At 35.1% G+C, this 23,771-nt stretch overlaps 1 protein-coding gene across 15 annotated transcripts in view; it reads right to left on the bottom strand.

Annotated features, from left to right (window-relative positions):
* The window catches only part of ARID4B (AT-rich interaction domain 4B), a 134,597-nt gene that overhangs the window by 52,159 nt on the left and 58,667 nt on the right, over positions 1-23,771 (bottom strand). For all 15 annotated transcript variants that reach the window (XM_065922271.1, XM_065922274.1, XM_065922280.1 and 12 more), the window contains exons 5-10: positions 22,557-22,647; positions 21,039-21,118; positions 14,885-14,976; positions 6,214-6,352; positions 2,185-2,264; positions 439-515 (exon numbers count right to left, since the gene is read on the bottom strand). In XM_065922271.1, the coding sequence (XP_065778343.1) occupies positions 439-515; positions 2,185-2,264; positions 6,214-6,352; positions 14,885-14,976; positions 21,039-21,118; positions 22,557-22,647 (559 nt within the window). The remainder of the gene's footprint in view (positions 1-438; positions 516-2,184; positions 2,265-6,213; positions 6,353-14,884; positions 14,977-21,038; positions 21,119-22,556; positions 22,648-23,771) is intronic.

Genomic DNA, 23,771 nt, shown 5'->3' with positions numbered 1-23,771 from the left:
TTTGATTCCTGTTTTTACCATCCTCAGGAACTGATATTTTATTTACTAGGCCAGACTACAGTGATAGCTGATGATCTTGTTCTTAGTCTTTTTTAGAATACTGTCCCAATTACAAGCTAAGAAAAAAAAAGAGAATACTATGATAACAAAAGACACATTGGTTTACAAAAGCAGAGGTCGCATGGGACCAAAGGTAACTTCAAAAACTTCATTAAAAAAATTTTTTTTTAAGACCAAAAGAATATTGAATCTTCAGAAACACTTCATTAGTTTCTCTTTTCTCTCTGGCCACACTGTGCGACCATGAGATCTTAGTTCCCTGACCAGAGCTCCAGCAGTGAAAGCGCAGAGTCCACCACTGGAGCACCAGGGCATGCCCCCTCAGGTTTTAAATCAGGTATAAACTTAAATTAGGCATAAACCCAAAGGTACCCTTACCTTGCTTTAACACAGCGTCAGGCTTTGGTACAGTGTCACTAGTAATTTCATGGACATCCTTTCTTGGTACTGAAGTACTGTGTTATTTTTAATTTTAAAGGAAAAAACCCACAAAAATACAACAAAGATTAATTAAGAGTCCAATTACCTACCACAGAAAGATACTGAAAACATGGGGACACTGATGGAAATGACTGCACACAGGGTTGCAAGTCTCAAACAAAATACTAGGCAGGACATTAAAAACGGAATCATCTACAAGAGGACCCCACCTTAATAAGATGTTTTATAAGAATTCTCGGAGTAACTGGTTAAATGCAATACTAAAAATATTGAAACCCTGAAAATAATCAATTAAAATGTTTACATAGCAGAATGCATCAATCTAATAAAAAAAATAAGTTAAACAGCAAGAATTTGCCATCATCTTAAGATAATCTCAAGAAATAAATAAATTTAAGATTGGAAGAAAATGTACTATTTTATAATGTAAAATGTTCAACAATTTTGTTTAAACTGAATCCTAGGTTCAAAGCAAACTTCTAATATACAATTGAAGTTCTCCCATGTAGAAACTATAAGAAGGGTTTGGATGCAAGCAACTGGGAGAGGTCATTTTATCATATATGTCACATTTATTTCTTACTTAACATGAATAAATCATCATTATTTATCATCTCATTAAAGCTTTTCTGCACTTGGTTTGTTTCAACCAATCCACAGGAGTCTAAAAACTATTCCAAATACACTTTTCAGCCTGCCTCTTTTTAAACTTTAAATTTAAAAATTTCAAATATATACAGAAGTATAACTGTAAAATGAACTCCCACGAATCTATCATCCAACTACAACAATCATTAACTCAAGAGTCAGTGTCTCATTTATACCCATATCTACCTCTTCCCACACCAAGTGGATTATTTTAAAAGCAAATCTCAGACATTATATAATTTATAATATTTTATTCTTTTGAAAATACAATCCTATCATCACACATTTAAAAATTCATAGTAATTTCTTAATATCAACAAACTAGTATTCAATTTCAATGCTCAAACTTTTGTGAAAGCAGGTTTCCTATAGATTATTTTTAAGTCATGTTTCAGAACTTGAAAATCCAAAAACCAATCTTAAAGTATGATGATCTTTTTAAAGCACTCACCCGATAAGGCAAAATATATCAACATGAAATACATGGATTTTCTAGTCACACAATTCTTAAAGGGAAAAAACACCCATAGAAATTGATAACTCAGTTTTAGAAAAGCTCTACATGAAAATTCATTATCTTAATACCCAACATATATTTATAGTAACTCATTTTAATCCTTAAGACTACTGCAAAATTCAAACATTATAAAACAGGTATTACCACACTCATTCAGAAATAATTTAAATGTTAGAAAATTCTAATTAGATATTCAAAACAATAAATATATATCAATTAATATATCCATGAAGTATTAGATGTGGTAGATTTATTGACTTTTCCTCAATAAACTATCAGTTATTATATACGAAAATATTGATAAATTACCATTGAGAGTATAGCTTAGAAAAGATCAACTGAACAAGACATATTTTAAGGCTACTACACTTAATGACAATATGAAAGATGATCATGCTTTGAAACACTCTGAATGATAAAAAGGAAAAGCAGAACATCACTGGAAATAACTAATTTATAATTTATCACCCTAATTTGGAAAAGCAGCCTATTTTTCATACCAAGTGAATTATACTTACAATTTGCCATCTTTGAAAGATCGAACAAGAATATTATCCTTTTTCACAGCAATTTCATCACTACAATCAGGACATACCACCTTTTTAAAAAAAAGTATGAAACTATTATAACTAAAAGCACTGTTTATAGATAGTTACGAAAGTATCAATTACTTAAATCTTAAAAAATAGTTTCAGCTTAAAATTTAAAAACTAATTTTAGTTTGAGGGTAAAAAAACATACACATGTGTAACAATATACACAAGCAATTTAAAGTTTATATCCTAAAACACACACACACATATGTGGGAATGCACACAAGTAATTTTATTTTCTATATCCTTCCAGCTCTCTGAATTATCCACGTTATTCTTTGACACAGGCATGATGTTGAGAGCACAATCATGGCCCTGACTAGACTGATGCTATGGACCAAGTCTAGGCAGAAACAGAAAACTGGATGAGAGTGGCGCAGGGGTGGAAAGAGGGAGAGCCAGTCTTAACAGAAGGTCTGCAGCAGGGCTGGGAGAAGGGCAGGGACCAAAGTGGGGTATCAGAATCTTAATCAGAGCAGCCTCTATCTTAAAAAAGACAGAGATGATGTGCTGCTTATTATTTACATCTAAACATGTATGTTAATAATACTAAAATTTATCCATAATACTACCCATTCTGAAAATAAATTATTTTAAAGTGAGTATCTTCCTGGAATCTACATAACATTTACTACCAAAATAAAAGATTTTATTTGAAGTCACTCCAGCTATTACTGAAAGTAAGGCTAAGGCATGCCTTCTCAAAGATAATATTAATTCAAGACACCTATAAATTTGTTATTTTAATTCCAAGACAGTTCACTATATATACCAAGAACAACATCCTACTTTGGTTTTTTTATGGAAAAAAAAAAAATGGGCTAAATAAGTATGACGGATTTAAGGATTGTCTCATTAGCTCTGAAAAATGCCAGAACAGTACTTAAATGCATGTATTCTCACTACAGGTTTGAGAGGAGCCAGAAATATGTAAGTTCTAATTCAGTCTTTAATTCATTTTTTTTCTAATTTATTTTTTAATGTTTTGGCTGCATCATGTGTTACGCAGGATCTCTCAGTTTCTCAACCAATGACTGAACATTCCTCCTGCAGTGGAAGCACTGGTCCTAACCACTGGAGAGCATAGGGAATTCACCTAATTCAGTCTCTAAAAGGTTAACAATTTCCATAATTGTAATTGTACTGCATTAAGCATTGCTTAAATGTTGATGGCATTATGAAATAATTCACTAAGAAAAGGCTTTTACGTGTATTGGCATCTAGGAAAACTTTCCTATCATTTCAAAAGGGTCCTGAAGTAAATACTTAATCTGTCCATTCATCCAGTCACTCTACAAATACAAACTATTTCATCAAGGTACTGTGTACTAGAGCACAGAGGCCAAGACAGTCACTGTTTCTCCCCACAGTGAGCCTGTATTCTAACTGGGAAGACAAGCACTAACCAAGTTATGTGCACGTGTATTTAACTGCTACTATCTTGGGGGTCAGAAACCACTTCTTTGAGGACACAACATTTACACTAAGCTTTGAAAACTGAGTAGTAACTGATTTGACAAAGGATGGATGTATATACACATGTCTGTAGGCCAGGCTGCACTGCAAGAAGAGGAAACAGATTATGGGAAGGGCCTGACACAGCAAGCAGTGCAACCCATTCTAGGAAGTAAAAGGTCAACGTGGCTAACTTTCTGCCTGGGCTGAATAAGAAAGATAAGCAGAGCTTAGATTTGTCCATTTTGTAAGCCATGTCAATTCTGAGGACAGAACTCTAAAGTCTCTCAGGGAAGGATCTGAAGCAAGACAATGTCATAGCAGAATCACCTTTTTTAAAATGACTTTTGGCTGTCACAAAGAAAATGGGCCAGAGAAGGGCAGGAGTTGAAAGAGATTAAGCTACTGCATATCATCCAGGTGAGAGATGGTAACCTGCATATAAAGTGGTGGTGATGGCAGATTAAAGGAATGAGAAATATTAGAGAAAATTAGGGAAGTGAAGAGGTGAGAGAGAAAAGGATGCTTACATTTCTACCTTGTGAAAATGGTGTCGTCCACAGGGAAAGGAAACAATGGAGAGGAGTCAAGTTTGGGAATACAGGGAGGAGAGAGTAAATTTAGGCTTATTAAGCTTGTTAAGTTTTCAGGTGACTAAAGGACAACCAAGTAGAGATACTGAATAGACAGATACTCAGGTCCAGAGCTCCAGAGTAGAGGTCCGAATGCTAAGATATAAACTTTGGAGAAAACAGCCAAAATAGAGGTCTAAAACTGTGAGCCAAATCATCCATTTTTTTCTTTCTCATGAGATTGGATTTTGAAAAACAAACATGACAGACTTTGCTGACATTGTGTGTAAGTAAGCGGGTCCACTCTCCATTCTGTTACAGGAATTAAAATCCATATTTTATCCCATTTACCCATGCATCTGATTTTCTCGGTCCCTAAGACATTTCAGTTTATTATCTCTGCAACCAATGTTATTAAAGGGGATGAGATCATGCTGAAAAAACATAGAGTGATATATTCTGAACCCTAAACAACAACATTTAAAGCTCAGTTAGAGGAAAAATGATGACGGAAACTGAAAACAGGACTGTGTGAATCAGGGAAGCTAAGATTTCCATCCCTTAAAATGGGAGTAAATACCACTTATGTTTCAGCCTCAATTAGGATGAAATGAGACTGTACACTTACCTTAACAAGATAGCACAGTGCCTGGCCAGGGGAAGCACTCAAAACCTGGTAGCTATTTATTGTTCCTAAGAGTATGCAATTGTTTTCTAACATAACATTATCAGACACTTGTTAACATTACTCAATTTATAAACTACTTTCAAAAATAGAAATGCAAATATTTTATGTAATTATGTCAAGGTTGTTTGATTCAGAACATAATTTCACACTCTAGTTGATAAAAATTACCCATTACTGTCCAAGAGATCTCAAATTTGTGGAGGATAACACGTATCAATAATGCTAAGATGTTAAAAATAATAATGAAATGGTTGACTAAGCAGATTACTAACCTTGTGGTATCGTAAATCTTTTCCTCATCATCAGGAAACTATTTAGAAATGATGATGAGAATGTTAAATCAATATTGAAAATACTAAAGTGAAAATTTTAATGTTCCTCTTGTTTTAGATAAAGACACACGAAGCTCTTTTAAAACATGTTTTCAAAAGAAGTGCTCACAAAGAATCTTAGAGCTTTAGGAAATAAGAAATGACCACATACACTGACTTAAGTTTTCCGCTTACCATTAACCCAAAGCTTGTAAAGTTATTTAACCCTTCTAACTCTGAGTTTCCTTCTCTTTAAATGAGGATAAACAATACATACCTCATAATCCTCATAAAGATCTTAGCACAATCCTTACACACAGCAGGCATCCAATAAATGAGGAATGGATAGATGGACATACGAAGAGGTACAAAGGTATTATACAATATTTACATTTATGAAGATAATTTCCCTCATTAGTTTAAATTATAAGAGCTGACATTTATTGGGCACTTATTTTGTGCAAAATGTATATACACGTTTTAATATAACGTGTATATACACGTTTTAATATAACGTTTAATATAACGTTTTAATACTCAGGATACAGAATACAAAATGTTCAACAAAATGATGACAAATAGATGCCATTTGCAGACAATAGTACAAAACAAGATTCCGTTCTTCTTTAGCAGTCTTCTGCATGGTAGATTTAAAAGTTTTAAAAGTTTGCATAAGGAATTTTTTACCCAAAATTCAGCAGTGTAATATACCAAGCCTCTAAAATTACCATAATTTTGCTTTTCGTGGATGAATTCAAAAGTTCTTTATACTCAGAAACAATTTTCAAAGTAATTCTGTGTGAACTGAATGATGCTAAACCCACTTCCCATTCTGTGCCTATGAAAAATACTTATTTTTAAGAAAATCAACTGCTTTCTTCATGACTTATATAGTTGAAAATTAAACTCTTATACTGAAGTTACTCACCAATGCAGGAAACCACAGTGCTTTCTTTTTATCCAAACTAATGTAATCTACACATACAACTTTTCCCAGAAGCTCATCAATCTGTTTCCTATCATCCTCATCTTCATCACTGGAGGATGAAGAAGACTCTTCCTCTGGTCTAGGGAGAGAAAAAATGAGATATTCCTATTTATCTTCACAAAGAATAAGCATGCCAAGTTGATGAATACAGGTTTTCTAGAAATTCTATCCTGTTTCCTACACCCTACAAAATGGTTAAATTAAGTTTTTTAATAGTTTTCTAAATTGCTAAAGAATAATTTTTTTAAAAAAGGTTATCACTAGAGGAAAAGCACAGCATTTTCCTAAAAATGTCCTGAATTTATTTAGTGCTATTTTAAAAGATTACAGGGAAGATCAAAACAGAATAGTACTGGCTCTCAAATTCTCAAAACCTGAAGGCCCCATTTTAAGTATCCAAGGACTGAACTAAAATACACTACATTCTCCTCTCAGATTAAAGGAATTCTAGAAATGATAATGCTCTCCCAGTTCAAAACAAATTTTAAAAGGGGGAGGGGAGATCTTTACTAACAGAGGGTCAGGGTAGAGAGAGGAGACAATCTGATAAGACATCACCATTGCCATGCTTAATATCAGATACATAAAAACTAAGTATTCATAAGATGTACAATATGGTTCTTTTGTATTATGTGAAAAATTCCTTTCAGTTACACAGTATTCTGAATAAATTAAAAAGAAGAAAAAGGAACTCAAAACCATCCATTTGATGTTAGAGGGAAGTATAGTAAAAAATAAAACTTAAAAAGAGAGGGGGAAAAAAAACACAAACACACAAAACGAATTTCTCAATCTGGTTTTAAAAAAACCCACCGTCAGTAGTAAAGAAAACGGATTCTAATGGGGGGTAGGTCGGAGGCCTGGAGGGAGGGGGACATGTGTATACAAATGGCTAACTCACTCTGTTGTACAGCAGAAATTAACACAACATTGTAAAGCAATTATACTCCAATTAAAAGAAATTTATTCTAATTACTATGCTCAAAATGCCCAGAATAAAGAAGTAAGAAATGTGGAATAAATAGACTGCAACAAAATGAGAAATAAAAACATATGCTATTTTTATAAAATAAAAAGCATGACAATATAAATGTCATCCCCTCATATTTATATGTGCTGCGTGCTTAGCCACGTCCGACTTTTTGCAATCCCATGGACTCTAGCCCTCCACGCTCCTCTGTCCATGAGATCTTCCCTGCAAGAATACTGGAGTGGGTTGCCATTTCCTTTTTCATTATATCTATACATTATAACATAAATGTAAAGGAAGCAAAATCTATTATAACACTGTTAAACATTTTATAGTGATAACGGGAATATCATGATTTGATTCCAGTGATCATTCAATTAACCTAAAACTTGTCCCCCGATAAAAAACAAAGCACATCTTCAAAGTTTGCTACTGAGAATACTGTACTTCAAATGGCACTTAAAGCAGTTCAACCCCTACTTAGAAAGCAGGTAATAGGCAGCAGGAAAAACCAACATATTTTCATATTAGTGGAGCGTAAAACCTTACAAATAGGCACACAACTTGGAATAGTAAAAACAGACCTTCACAAGTCTGATTTCTACCTGATTAGAAGAACTTCTCATAGACAAGGACTTTTATTTCTCCACTTTCTAATGATTATAGAACACAACCAAATTTAAAATTATAATTATTGTTTGTTTTTTTTTTTTTTCCAAAATAGTCACAGAGGACATATTCAGCTATGGATGCCCTCTATGCCATCATTAGTAGCAAGACAAAATCACAATGTCACAAATAACATTAATCAAATCTGTAAAACACAGAGAAAAATGGGCTTTACTCAGTTAACACAATCATCTGCGGTAGTATAAAAGTTCTAATTTCTTTCATAAGACTTAACAAATGTGAAGACTTCAGACATGAGAAAGTTATCTATCTACTATAAACTGACTGGCTACATAGAACATCCATTCACTTTACTGTCTAGGTTCCATTCCAAAACCATTCCCCACTCATAGACTAGACACCCTTCTCCACTCTCACATCCTCAAGTTTTTGTTCCAGCAATGTTCCTACCTCTCCCCTCTATCAGTTTTTCTACCTCTACTAGTTTGAGTCCTACTAGCACTGTAATTTCTAAGAAAATGCTGTTACTTCCTCCACTTAAAAAAAAACACAAAAGATCCGCTGACCTCACTTTCTCCACCAGCTACTACTCTTCTTTGAAGAGAAACAGCCTGGAATGCTTTATCCCCAGACACTTAGAAACTTTTTCACCTCCTCTAAGTCTCTGTTCAAATGTCATTTCAATTACGATCACCTTATTCAAATTTACAACCTGCCCATCCCAATCCCCCAATCTTATTTTATTATTTCCACAGCACTGACAAACCTATCATACTACGTAACTTAGTTAATTCTTCTTTTTTCTGTATTGCCCATCTCTCTCCATATGAGAGAATGAAAGGTATAGGAGGTGTTTTGGCTGCACCACATGGCATGTGGGATTTTAATTCTCTGACCAGGGATGGAATCCACGTCCAATGCATTAGAAGTGTGGAGCCTTAACCACTGGACAACAAGGGAAGTCTCCCAGAGACTTTATGAATGCCTGTTTCGTTCACAGATATATCCCATGTACTTGAACAGTGCTGGCACAACACAGATGCTCAATAAATATTTGCTGACTAAGTAAGCGAACTAGATAGGTTTCTTTTTTTTTTTTAGTTCTACCACTTTATTGCTACGAACCCATCTCCCTCCACCCTCATGCACACATGCTTAGTCATGTAACCCCGTGGACTGCAGCCCGCCAGGCTCCTCTGTCCATGGAGTTTTCTAGGCAAGAATACTGGAGTGAGTTGCCATTTCCTTCTCCAGTTTATTTCTTTCTACTGTGGTACTTCTGATTTCTATTTCTCCTGAAATTACATAATGTATACAATCAACATAATGTATACAACCAGTTTAAATCATACCTTTATACCTAAGACTCCTTTAATTTTTCCTTGTAGTAGAATGTAGCCAGGAAATTGTTTATATAAGATGAGTACTCAATAAACTGATACACAAAATAAATGAGCATCGGAAATATTTTAAGGGAGCAAAGATGGAATAAGCAGAGAATCTGCTTGGTGTTTACTCCCCTCTGACACTGTTGCTTCTCTGGTACCAGGTATGTGTTTACAGAGCCATAACAAAATAACTAGTGTTGCTGAATTAACATGTGACGATGACACTGGAAACAATGCTAATTACATGGGAATGTTTACCAAACAAAGGAACAGCTAGTCACTTAAAGCTGATCACACATCCATCTTCATTATAAATTAACTGTAATCAAGTAAGAGTTTGGCAACTTAGACATGTGCCAAAGAATACCATACGATGAGGTACAAATAGAAAACGGAGTCAGAAATTTCAGAGGCTCAATCTTTAACATGCAATTTGGACTTCAGTGATCCTTAGTCTTTCAAACAACTAACTCAGCTTCAAATTTTGTACTGCAAATTCAAAATCTATATTAGTATCAGGAAGACTGAAAATGTGTAGCCTCTTAAGAGATTAAAATATACAGATCATACGAATGTGTATGAACTCAATCAATGAAAGATTTTTCCCCAGTTTTTATCAAGAAGGAAACTAGAATCAAATTCTCATATCAAAATAAAGCAGTGAATAATAAAAAGAACTCTGGACTTAGGTAGTGGTGCTGGTTGTAAAATTTTGTGAATGCACTAAAAAACACTGAAAACTGAATACTTTAAAAGGGTGAACTTTATATGTGAATTACATCTCAATAAAAATATTACTCAAGATCGATCTGCAGACCAGTAAATATCAGGTACAAATCAGTGGTTTATTGGGTAAATCTTAGCAATGTTACTGGGTAGAAACCACCCACAAGTAACACTAACAAGTACCATCACAGCCTTATTACGCTTTCCTCTTTTCTGAAGGGTAAGAGCCTAGAGTGCTTTCCTACAGAGGGTCACGTATATACTCTGGCCACGCTACTGGACAAAGCTTTTGGAGGAGCACAAATATTTCTATAATTTCAGAATTCTATTCTTTAGGTAGAATCAAAGAAAACTTCTGCATACAATATCAATTATAAGGGGAAAATTCACTCACGTTATACATTATCAAAAGGATCAATAACTTGCTTTTAAAAAATTAGGCTAGAGGATGATAATCTTGCAAACATATCTGAATATATTAGGATTAAAAGCAGACTATAAATAAAATAATTAAAGGAAGGTATCAAAAATAATCAATTTTGGAATAACTAAAGGCCGATTAACCGGTATGTGGATTAACAGTTCTTAAAAGAAAAAAAGGTAGTGATATATCACTGCAACAATGGAGTCCTGGGAATCCTGGGAAGGATAACCTTATTTATCTTTGTACAAATTTTAAATGGCAATCAGAGAACCATAATGAAGACCTTTTCAAGTTGAGTAATGGAAGAGGAAATGAAGGTCAGATAAGTGACCCTAAGATGCAGGTCCCAGACTTTGTTGCAGAAAATCACCCTGAAGGAAGGGAGGAAAGACCTTCAGGGAAGTGTAACCTAAGGAGCTGGGCATCACCTGCGGCGCTTGCCAGTGGTGCTGACAAGCCAACGCTCAGAGCACCAAGGAGGCACTAAGGACCAGTGGTAAGACGGGAGGAGCAGCCAGTGAAGGAAGACTGCAGACAGGCAGCACTCCGTTTCCTGCAGCAGTAACTCTCGACCTTTGTCCTGCCTTCACACTTCACAGACTTACAGCAAATCTTTCATTGTACACAGATTCTCAGCAGGAAAATCACTAACTCAATGTTTGCTAAAGTCTTTAGAAAACAAACATCAATTTGCTCAGTGACAACCGCATGCTTTCTTCTCATATACAAGAAAGGGAGACCTCAGCCAAAAATCATAACAGATATTTTAATATACTATAATTTTTGGTCTGTTGGGTGTGTATATATATGTGTGTGTGTGTGTGTGTCTACTGCGCAGCTTGTGGAATCTCAAGTTTCTCAACTGGATCTGGGTCCTCGGGAATTCCTTTTTGGTCATTTTTGTACATCAATCTGTGATAGTCCATAAATTACCTTATTTTAAAATATTTTTACACTTCTGGATGACATCTGTAGAAAGGTAAAATACTGTCTAAATATTAGATGAAATTTGTTTCAAAATTAAAAGGATTCTTGATTCAAAAACATTTTTCCCTAGAGTATGTACATAATATAAAACAAAGGAATGATGTTTTTAAATTCACAAAATAGAGCCCCAAACAGTCCTTCCTGTCAGACATAAACACTGGTAAGCAGAATTTTTACATACTTAAAAATAAATTTTATATGTAAATGAAGTCATACATACTGATATTTCATGAAAGTTTTTTCATTCAATACATGATGATGATATCTAGTACATACATGTGTGTATGTGTTAGTCACTTAGTCATGTCCGACTCTTTAAGACTCCATGGACTATCGCCGGCCAGGCTCCTCTCATGGGATTCTCCAGGCAAGAATAGCGGAGTGGGTTGCCATTTCCTTCTCCAGGGGATCTTCCCGACCCAGGGATCAAACCTGGGTCTCCTGTGTTGCAGGTAGACTCTTTACCATCTGAGCTACAGGGAAGTCTTAGGGATTGCTATGTGATTATAGTAATTACTGTATAAACCTTTTAAGGGTGTGAATTCATTTCACCTTTGAAACAGCTCTGTGGGCTTCCCCAGTGGTTCAGACAGTAAAGAGTCTGCCTGTAGTGTGCGAGACCTGGGTTCGATCCCTGGGTTGGGAAGATCCCCTGGGAAAGGAAATGGCAACCCAGTCCAGTACTCTTGCCTGGAAAATCTCATGGACGGAGGAGCCAGGCAGGCTATAGTCATGGGGTCGCAAAGAGTTGGACGACAGGACTGACTTCACTTTCGTTCTTTGAAACTAAACTCTTAAAGAGTCAGGGAATACTATTACCTCAATTTTACAGATGAGAAAATTAAGGTATGCAGAGACTGAGCATGCTGCCCAAAGTCAGACAGCAAGGAAGCGGCTGAAGCAGGATTCAGACCCATGCTATTGTGCTTCACTGCTCCCACTTAATATCTCTTTTTTTTTTTTCTTGGCCACACCTTGAGACATGCTGGATCTTAGTTCTCTGACCAGGCATTGAACCCTTGCCCCTTTCAGTGGAAGTACAGAGTCTTAACCACTGGACCGCCAATAAGTTTCCACTGTTCACATTCTCAACTCAGCCACACTTCCACTCTTAAGAGCTAGAAAAGTGGAAAATCTTTACTAATCAAGTAATTTTACATTAAATACACCCACACCTCACTACTTCAACATCATCGATCACAGTTAATTAAGAGTTGACTATAAAGCATGGGAAGACCATAATGATCAATGATAGATAACATTTTAACTCACAATTGAAATTATTAATTTTCAAATGATATCAAAATATTTAACTTATAAGTGCTTCAGTGAGTATGTTAGGGCAAATAATAGCCCTCTGAAAAACCTGAAAACAGTATCAGATCACAGTAACATTTATTAATCACAACAGGACTCTTCTAAGCTGATAAGGTCATTGTACATTTTTTACTTATTTTTCTCTCTAGGTAGAATACACAAATTTTAAATGTTACACAAAGAGTATATAATAATCACAAACTCAGTATCCTAAAAATAATTAAGTCACCAGCAAGCTACATCACAAGTAAGAGAAATTTTCACCTATTAATTGAGAAAACATTTTCTAAAAGATTCAAAGAGTTAAGGAAGATAAAGAAATGCATGGCCCAAATCATTAGTAGCAAAATAATCAATACTAAATATCTTTTCAATGCAAGGATTTGTCTTTTCATTTCCTCCCTCAAATTAGTCCTTATTCATTTCCTGTTAAAATTCATTTGGAAAATTAACCGTGATACTCTAAACAAGAAAGAGTCAATCAACTGAATGGGAAAAGGACTATGCAACATGGTCCTTTCCTTCCTGTGTTTCTTGGATTAGTTACTGTCTCGGAGGCCAATTTTCACAGTTTTTAATAGGGATAAAAATAATACCTATCTTTATGAGTTTGCTGTCAGGCTGAAACTAAGCTATATGTGAGAGCATGTTTACCCAATTTTTATTGCCAAAGCTTAGCCACTATTAGACTTAATACTTGACTCTATATTTTGAATGAAAGCATTCATTTCCATTTAAAAGACAATAATTCAACTCAGTATTTTTCATACCCACTCTGATAATACTTAGCTCAGGCACATTAATATTTTAAAAAATTTATCCAAGTAAAATATTCAAAACTGTTTTTAAACAATTCAACCTCCAATAGAATAAATTAAAAACTTTTTCCTGCTGCATCCTTTCCCATTTTCTTCTGCCGAGACAACTGCTTTTAATTTTAACTCTTTCAGCTCTGACAGTTAAAACCTCATCGCTAAGTAGTATTCTTATACCACTATATTTATACTTTTAAGACACTATTCTATCTATTTCCCATTGTTGTAAGGACTTGACTTTTGTATTTAAGCAACTTCTCTACCCTCCATCCTACTAATGCAGTGTTTCTTCCTAATATAATTTTTGAGAGGAGTAACTAAATGCCTTTGTTATTTTTTCCATCTGTTATCATTGTTATCTTTAATTTCCCCCTAATGTTCCATCATAGGAGAGAGCAAGTCCTCCCTTTAATAGCGATTTTCCTTTTTCCACTCTGCAGTCTACTGACCACTAGCATCTAATGCTACTACTGAGAAGTCTGATGCCTGCCCTTCTGCTTCTCAGTCCTTAGCGATAAACTACTTTTTCTTTCTGGAACTGTTAGAAGGTTGTTTCTTTATCTCTGATGACCTGAAGTTTCATGACTCCTTGATCCTGTGATCCCTTTTAATTTAAAGTCTTTAAGAACCTAAGCATATTTCATTGAAAGTAATTTATTAAATATGTACAGTATGTGTCACAACAGTAAGAAGACAAAAAAACAAGATAGTTCCGTTGTCAGGAGGATTTAAATTATTAGGAAGGAAAAGTAAACATGACAATGATAGTAACAGGTGAAATACTGTCTATGACATTAGATAAATGCAAAGAATTTAGAGGATTCAGCAGAGAAGAAAACATGTCTGTCAACCCACGGATCAAACCCAGGCCTCCCGCATTGAAGGTGAATTCTTACCAGCTGAGCCACCAGCAAAGCCCAAGGAAAGAGAGGGGAAGCATAAAATGGTTCACAGAAAGGTTGGGCATTTCTGGCTGAGAACTGAAGAATGAATGAGCCAGTGGCATGGAAGGGTGGCATTTAAGACAGGGAAAAAACAGCATGAATAAAAAACATGGTATCAGGAAAACAGAGGATGTATTACTCAAGATACTCAGGAAATATTGACTAAATCCATTTTGACTCTGGCATAAGATACATGTCAGGAGAACTAGGAGGCAGATAAATAATATAGCTGTTAAGGCTGGCTGAGCAAGGAGATCCTCAAGCACCCATGACAAGGAGAGTCTGAAGTTACTCTTAAGATTCAGTTAGCATTTAAATTTAAAATTACAGTTTAAAATTAACAACTATAAAACAACACTAGAAGGAGAAATGAATTCAGGTTCAACTAACAGTTATGAAAATGGACTTACATATGATTAGATCTTCTTCCTCTATTTGTTTTCTTTCCTATGACGGGAGTGCCAAAATGTTCAGGGTTGGTGAGTGGGAGCTGGTCTAATGTCTGTGGGTAGGAACATAAACCCATCAAAAGTTATTAAGTTGCAAGTTCTTTTTTTTACTGTTTAAATCAAATCAATTTAAGAATATCCTTAGATTTTTAGATTTAAAACTTCCCAAGGGAGACAAAAATACAACTTTCCTAAAGATTAAAAACTTTCACTTCAAAGAATTATTAAAAGATGAATGAGCTCATAACTGGAAAAAAGTGAAAAGAAATTTAGTGTTCTCTCTAGATAATTTCATTATCTACTTGAGGGTTGACAGACTTCTAAGAGTGATTAAATTATAAAACAAAACAAATACAGCTCAGTGGAAACACAGATTTGAGAGATGAGAAATCTATGTGTAAGTACCTAATCCCTAGATTGAGGCCAACTGTATCTCAAATTTTTCTTTGCATTTAGGGAATCATAATTTACAAAACAGAATTCTTAGTAAGTAATGGAAACTAAATTATCAGGATAAGCATCAATTACCTGAAAAAGGGGCTTCAGATAGGTGACATTATGACTCTGCAAACATTTTCTGTAAAAACCTCCCACCTACACCCCGACCCCCGTGCACTTGGCAGGATCTTATTTCCCCAATCAGGGATCAAACCCGGGCCCTGGCAGTGAAAGCGCAAAGTCCTGATCACTGGGACTCCCTGCAGGGAATTCCCTGCAATAAATCCTACTTTTAAAGAAAATGTAAACATTAGTTTTTCTAAAGTTAGTATTTTTATTTTCCCTTTCTTTTTAATATAGCAACATTCAACTCTTGCTATGAAGACAATAATCAATAAGTGAACACTTCCTTCTTATTATCAAGCGGCAATTCATGTCTCTCACCCTGCTCAAAAAAAAACTGATTTCCAGGGAAGGAACTGGTTGTTGGTTAAAAGCACAGTGAAAAAAGGGACTTTGAAATTCCTTTGTTTCCCCATATCAGAGACTTCTTGGGTTGTTTTGTGCCATTAATTCCTTAAAAGGTTTACATATCTAAAAAGTTAAAGTATCAATCTGAAGATGCTGTCCCAACTGACTTAATTCTCCGAATATCACTTTGATAATAATCAAACTTTTTCAGCATCTTAAAGATTTTCCACAGTTACTGTTCCTTTTATCCCTCCAATAGAATTTTTGCTATTTCAGATACTTTTATGAACACAAGAGGAATAAAAGATCCCAGGAAAACTGTCACAGTGGAAGTGAGGGCAAGAAACTAGTTATGATAAAAAGTCTCAAAGTTACAAACAAGAATGTTATATGAAAGGGTGTCCATTACCTTAAAGATCAAATATTTAAATATAAACTAATGTCAATATTTAAAAGAAAAATTTGAACTTTTATTCTTAAAACTGAGATAATTTTGTTGAAACAGTGAACTAAAACATGAAAGGAGGACATATATTAATTCAGTTTACATAATTTGTTAGAATATATGTAAATATGTTTAAGGTACACACACCAACACACACACACACACGTGATAATTGCTCAGCTGTGTCCGACTCTTTGTGATCCTGTGGACTATAGCCTGCCAGGCTCCTCTGTCCATGGAATTCTCCAAGCAATAATATTGGAGTGGGTTGCCATTTCCTCCTCCAGGGACGGACACACACACACACACACACACACACACACACAGACATGTCCAACAATGAAGAACACACACACACACACACACACACACACGTCCAACAATGAAGAATACAGTATAGGAAAAAGGCACTAGCCACAAAGCAGTAAATAAAAACTGATTCCTTGAAATGATAGACAAAAATCGTCACTTTTATATGGCTAAAAATATAAATCTTTCATATCTAGCTTGTAAGTCAGGCATTTAAAAATATATTTGAAGACAAAAACTTGCCCAAATACAATAACACGCCAGACAAAATCTCTTCAGAAGTAACCTGTCATTAACTCCTAATTATGCTTCCCAAGTGTGAAAACTTCAAAGCACTCTATTTGGTAAATAGGGAAAATAAATTATTTTGGCTCCGTTTCTCCTAAGCTAACAAAAGAATTAAATGCCCTTCCCCTAAGATGAAGGCCACTCTCTTAAAAGTAGACAAAGATCCCCTGGAGAAGGTAAAGGCTACCCACTCCAGTATTCTGGCCCGAAGAATTCCACAAACTGTGGAATATATATATAACTGTGGAATATAGTCCACGGGGTTGCAAAAAGTTGGAAACCACTGAGCAACTTTAACTATCGGTTTTCTATTTTATTTCTATTTTAAGTATTGGCTAGTTATTTTACTTGGTTTAAGAAAGAAAATATCCAGAATTTCTGAAAAGTTATCTAGGAATCACATATAGGAATAACCAAATAAACCACAATCTCTCCCTAGTATTTAAAAAAGAATTAAAACAATAAGAAGCAATTGTCTTATTGTTAAAAGCAGACCTCTGTCCCTGGCCTCAATCCTGGAAAGCAGGAGCCCTTTTATCTCACTTCACACAAAAGAATAAAGGACGGTCAGAATTAAGAGGGCTTCCCTGGTAGCTCAGTGGTAAAGAATCTGCCTGCCTGTGTAGGAGACGCGGGTTCGATCCCAGGTCAGGAACTGGAGACAGAAATGGCTACCCACTCCAGCATTCTTGCCTGGAAAATTCCATAGATGGAGGAGCCTGGCAGGCTACAGTCCATGGGGTAGCAAAAGAGTCAGACACGACTTCAGTTCAGTCATTCACTCGTATCCAACTCTTTGCGACCCCATGAACTGCAGCAGACCAGGCTTCCTTGTCCATCACCAACTCCCCGAGCTTGCTCAAGCTCATGCCCATCGAGTCGGTGATGCCATCCAACCATCTTATCCTCTGTCGTCCCCTTCTCCTCATGCCTTCAGACATGACTTAGCAACTAAACAACTACAAGAAATACTTGAAGAGCAAAACCAGAGACTCCTGGCTATATTAAATGCTAAAGAAAATTTCACAGGCGTAGGGGAAACATGCTGATAGCCCTGTTATCTAAAATGGGCTGCAGGAAATATGGAGCTAGGATTTCTTTTTTTTTTTTTTTTAAATTTTATTTTATTAGTTGGAGGCCAATTACTTCACAACATTTCAGTGGGTTTTGTCATACATTGACACGAATCAGCCATTGAGTTACACGTATTCCCCATCCCGATCCCCCCACCCACCTCCCTCTCCACCCGACTCCTCTGGGCCCTCCCAGTGCACCAGGCCCGAGCACTCGTCTCATGCATCCCACCTGGGCTAGTGATCTGATTCACCATAGATAATATACATGCTGTTCTTTTGAAACATCCCACCCTCACCTTCTCCCACAGAGTTCAAAAGTCTGTTCTGTACTTCTGTGTTTCTTTTTCTGTTTTGCATATAGGGTTATCGTTACCATCTTTCTAAATTCCGTATATATGTGTTAGTATGCTGTAATGTTCTTTATCTTTCTGGCTTACTTCACTCTGTATAATGGGCTCCAGTTTCGTCCATCTCATTAGAACTGATTCAAATGAATTCTTTTTAACAGCTGAGTAATATTCCATGGTGTATATGTACCACAGCTTCCTTATCCATTCATCTGTGGATGGGCATCTAGGCTGCTTCCATGTCCTGGCTATTATAAACAGTGCTGCGATGAACATTGGGGTGCACGTGTCTCTTTCAGATCTGGTTTCCTCGGTGTGTATGCCCAGAAGCTAGGATTTCATCTAAACTTTCTTCAGTGTTTTCAATTGCATGTAGTAAATGCACAAAGAGAATGCCAGTTGATAAAACTACTTTGGAATATTATTCCAATTATGAGTGCTCTACAGAAATACCCACTCTAACAGATGCCAAGGATAAATTCCATGTCTACCTAACTTACCCATGTACCTGGCATAGCACCTGCAAATGGCAATGGGTAAGGAATAATATACCAGTATTCTAATATCCTCTAGCAAAACATGAAATTTAACATGTTGAGATACACAGAGTAAAATTGATGCCTCCTGAAATTAAGGTGGATACACTGAGCTACTAGATATCACTGCTTCGGCTTTCATACCACAACTATCTTAAAAACTATCCCAATTTAAAATTCTCCTGGCAAAGACAAAATTAGTTCCTTAAGATACTTCACTGGAATGAGTAAATAAGACATATACATTCACTTAGGTGAAAAATCAAGCGTTCAAGTTCTCATAATCATTCAGTTCAGTTCAGTTCAGTTGCTCAGTCGTGTCTGACTCTTTGTGACCCCATGAATCGCAGCACGTCAGGCCTCCCTGTCCGTCACCAACTCCCAGAGTTTACTCAAACTCATAAAAGCCTACAGCACCCGGTATTCCCAACCAAGTACTAACCAGGCCAGACTCTGCTTAGCTTCCGAGATCAGACATATTCAGGGTGGTATGGCCATAGACTATAATTATCACATATTCTAAGGAAAATGAAATTATTTCTAAGAACTCCATAAACTCAGAATTCTGTTAATGTCATCAGTCAAAGAAGCCAAATTCACTGTACTTGTCCCAAAGTTATATGTATTTCCTATCTTTAGACCTTCACAATTAATTCACCAAATGGTTACTGAGGCTTTTGTGTAGAAAACACTACTAGGAAAAGAAGAATTCATCAAGACGACAAAAATTTGGCTATTCCGCCAAAACAGCTTACAATTTTAAAGAGAAAAATGATAAAAGTAACCAAAAAAAAAAAAAATACCATTAAAAAAAAAGTAAGAGAAGTGGAAAAGGATCAAAGAATACTGAGATCAAAATTGATTAGAGAGCTCATGAAAGACATCATGAAGGAGGAAGCATTTCTCATGGTCTTGAGAGGAACAGGGCTCAGAAGAAACCAAGAAAAGGAAGTATGAACCATAATCTGAAAGTCTTACAAATGAGAAGTACAGGGCAATAATAAAGCATGAGACTGAAAAGATAGGCCAGAATTATTACACAGAGAATCTGTCCCAAATTAGGAATTGAAATGGGAAGTCAATCATTTAAGGGAAAGGAAAAATAACAACAACAAAATAAAGTCTAATAATTTAACAGAAATATTAAAATTCCCCATGATAACATCATTCTAAATAGTTATTAGAAAAAAGAAATCTTGATTTGGTCACACTGTGTATTAACTAATATTTATAGTGTTATAGAATATAACACTATTTGTAACAATATGTCCATTAAAAAAATTTTGAATTGCAAGTTATTGATTTTCAAAACTTTGTGAAGCCTCCACATTTATTAAAACATCTTTCAATTTTAGAGTATGATTTTGGTACTAGGAAGTGCTGGTTTGAGAAATGGTTCTGACCATCAATTTCATCAACTGTAAGCTAAAAACAAGAACTGTATCTCTCTCATAATGCTGTACATGTGAGGATGTATGTAAAGCACTAAGCAAAGTCCCTGGCAGATATAAGCACTTCAGTTATTCATCCAGCCAACATTCATTCAGCTCCTGCTCTGTGCCGGGCACTGTTGCAGGAACTGGGAACAAAATGGTACAGAAGACACACACAGCCTCTGCCACTGAGACACACACACTGTAGTGAGGAAGGCAGACAATAAATAAGCACATAAACACAGTGGTGAGCAAGGTATGTGCTATAAGGAAAATTAAATTAACCTGAAAAGATTATGAGGAATGGAAGTGCCCGTTTTGGAAAGAGCAGTCAGGGAAGCCTTCTCCAAAGAAAGGCTATAATAAATGTCAGCTGCTGGCAGCAGCAGTAGTTAGGAGGTGTTTGCAGTAGTTAAGAGTAGTTAGGAGGTACCTTTAACAATTATCGGGGTTCAAGTAGGTTACAAATGAGGAGTCTCTATTCTATAATTATTTATAAATTAAAGGACTCTATATGAAAGTTGCCTAAGAATAATAAACAATTCCACTGTATTTTCTTCATGGACAAACGCTAATTGCTAAAATACATTAAAAAAAAGGCATATGGAACTCAAATACAAGGCCTTAAAGTTTTCTCAGACTATATGCTAATACTTTTATGTATTAATAAATTTTCCTGATGAACAAGTAAGTTGCTTGAATAAGAAAGCAAAACTTTGCCACCCCCAATACAAAATACTCCGACATGTTTGTTCATTAAGTGATTACTTACTTCACTCTCTGCAAAATGCCTCTCTCCTTTTAGGCACAGTGAGGATCGTCTCAACGTTTTCTCATCACCATCATCAAAGACTGCAAGAAGAGGTAAAAAAGGAAACTACTGAAGGGATTTTCAAAGATTAACAAAATGACATAAGTTATCATTTAACTTTATCAGTGCAAAGAGAGCTATTGCTTTAAAAGATTAGATCTGACATTAAGTATACATTTAAAGTTTTGTAACAAACAACTTCAAATGCAGAGTATCTTATCCAATTTCTAGGGAAAAAATAATATAATGAAAACATCTTCCCTGGTACAGAAAACACCAAATGAAAAGAAGTCAGCACTTCAGAAAGAAAACTTTTAAATGCTGATTAATCCTTCTCAATAGGGTAGAGAAAAAGCAAGCTTTTCTATTGGTAAATGATGACAAATTTAAGAAACAAAAAAGAAGAATATAAATTTATATATTCAGACTGCCCCTATAAATTACTCTAATCTCAATCTCAGCACTACTAACATTTTGGACCAGATGAAGCAGGAAAGCTTTCTTAAACAAGACTCTAAAATTACAAAGGAAAAGGCAACCACAGGAAAACTATCATATGAAAACTGACAGCAGAGATAAGAGTACAGCAATAGGAGAGTACCTGCAACTGAAGAGGAAAAAGTTTAACAATCCCTTTTTTTATTTAAATACATAAACTCATATCCTAAAAATAAGATGACAACATTTCCAACAGGAAAAGATGGGACTGGGAAGACACTATACGTTGGGAATTGAAGAGAGAAAATATAACAGAAATAATGTTCCTTTCAATAAATATATGAAAATATGTCCAATCTCACTACTAATCATGGGAGAAGAGAATTAAAACAAAATTGAGATACTATTTTGCATCCAGATGGGCACAAATTTAAAAATACTAGTAACATCAAATTTGACAAGGGTTGGGAAAACAAGTACATTCGTACACTACTGTTTATGGGAGTGTAAATTAACAGTCTTTTAGGAAAGTGGTTTTCATAACCTACTGAAGTTTTAAAAGGACATTTCCTTTCAATCTACACCTAGTTCTCAATGCACACACTAGCGAAATACTACAATAATGTCCATGTACAAAAAACATTCAATCCATAATATAGTAATTTACTATGTAACACCAAGAAAACTGGCAACATCATCAGCAAGAATATTAGTTTAAAAAATTTATCTGTTGCATGACAACATGAATTTACTGAATGCTACTGAAATGCACACTTAAAAATGGTTAAGATGAAAGAAAATACTCGAAAATACACTTTGAAGTGAAAAGCCAGAAATCCATTGTATAATATATACACTAAGTTCAAATTATACATTATGTACATATTTATGAAATAAAGTTTTTAAAGATCTGGAAAGATAAAAACTATTAATAGTAGTAACAACTATGGCAACTAAGAGAGGAAGTAAATCAAGAAAAAACTCTGCCTTATTTGTATCATCATTGAAAATACATTTTAAGAAGAATATGTATTCCCTTACCTACAGTGTACCAACTAGCATCTGTTAACTTATTGATTACAGCTTCCTGATAGGCACCATCAAGATTCTTCACTTCCACAATAGCCCCAACCTAAAGTATTAAAAAAAAAAAAAAAAAAAAACAGTTAGAAAAACTTTTAGAAGAGAAATGAACAAACTAAAACCTGGCTGTTTTTTGACAAATTGATTTCATGATGGTGAAGAATAAAGTAACTACTGCTTTGCCTTAAAGGGCCAGCAACTTTCCTCATGACTGCTTCTGTATCATCAGTGAGAATATCAACATAATGAACAAAGCAAGTAATATCTAAGTACTGTTATGAAAATATATAGTTTTGTCCTTACAACCTCTCTGAGGGAACTCTCACGGGTCTGGGGATCCCTGTCTTTGAAATTGCATATCTTTGCCTCATATTACAACTCTTCTTTCAAGGATGCTAGGGAAAAATTAACAAATAATTCTGAGGTTCTCCTTAAGTTATAATGTGCCAATAATGAAAATCATTCGAAATATTTTCACCTGATCAAGAAAATGCTGATAGTTTATATGGTTTATAAATGTATATGGTCTTTATAAGTGTGTGTCTGTGTGTCTGTGTGTGTACACACATCCTACTAAAACACTTCTACACAGCAAAAGAAACTGTCAACAATTTGAAAAGGCAACCCACAGAATGGGAGAAAATACATTTGCAAATCACATTATCTGATAAGGGGTTAAAAACCAAAATACATAAAGAATTCATACAATGCAACAGAAAAAGAGAAGAATCATCAAACAATCCAACTGAAAAATCGGCAAAGGTTCTCATTCCATACACAAAAAAAAACTCAAAATGGATTAAACTCTTGCATGTAAAACTGGAAACCATAAAACTGCTAGAAGAAAACATAAGCAGAACACTCTTGGACATAAATTGTAGCAGTTATTTTTTTTTGGATCTGTCTTCTAAGGCAAAGGAAACAAAAGTAAAAATAAATAAATGGGACCTAATTAAACTTAAATCTTTTGCACAGTAAAGGAAATCACTGACAAAACAAAAATAGAATCTACTGAATGGGAGAAAATATGTGCAAATGATGCAAACGACAAGGGGTTAAAATCTAAAATATATAAACAGCTCACAAAATTAATATCCAAAAAAGCAAAAAGCTCCATTTATAAAATGAGCAGAAGACCTGAATAGATATGTTTCCAAAGAAGACATACAGACA

The sequence above is a fragment of the Muntiacus reevesi genome, chromosome 2 (genome assembly GCF_963930625.1).
Source record: "Muntiacus reevesi chromosome 2, mMunRee1.1, whole genome shotgun sequence".
In the NCBI taxonomy this organism is placed as follows: Eukaryota; Metazoa; Chordata; class Mammalia; order Artiodactyla; family Cervidae; genus Muntiacus; species Muntiacus reevesi.
The sequence above is the reverse complement of the archived record's forward strand: the minus strand, read 5'-3'. Positions and strand labels throughout refer to the sequence as shown.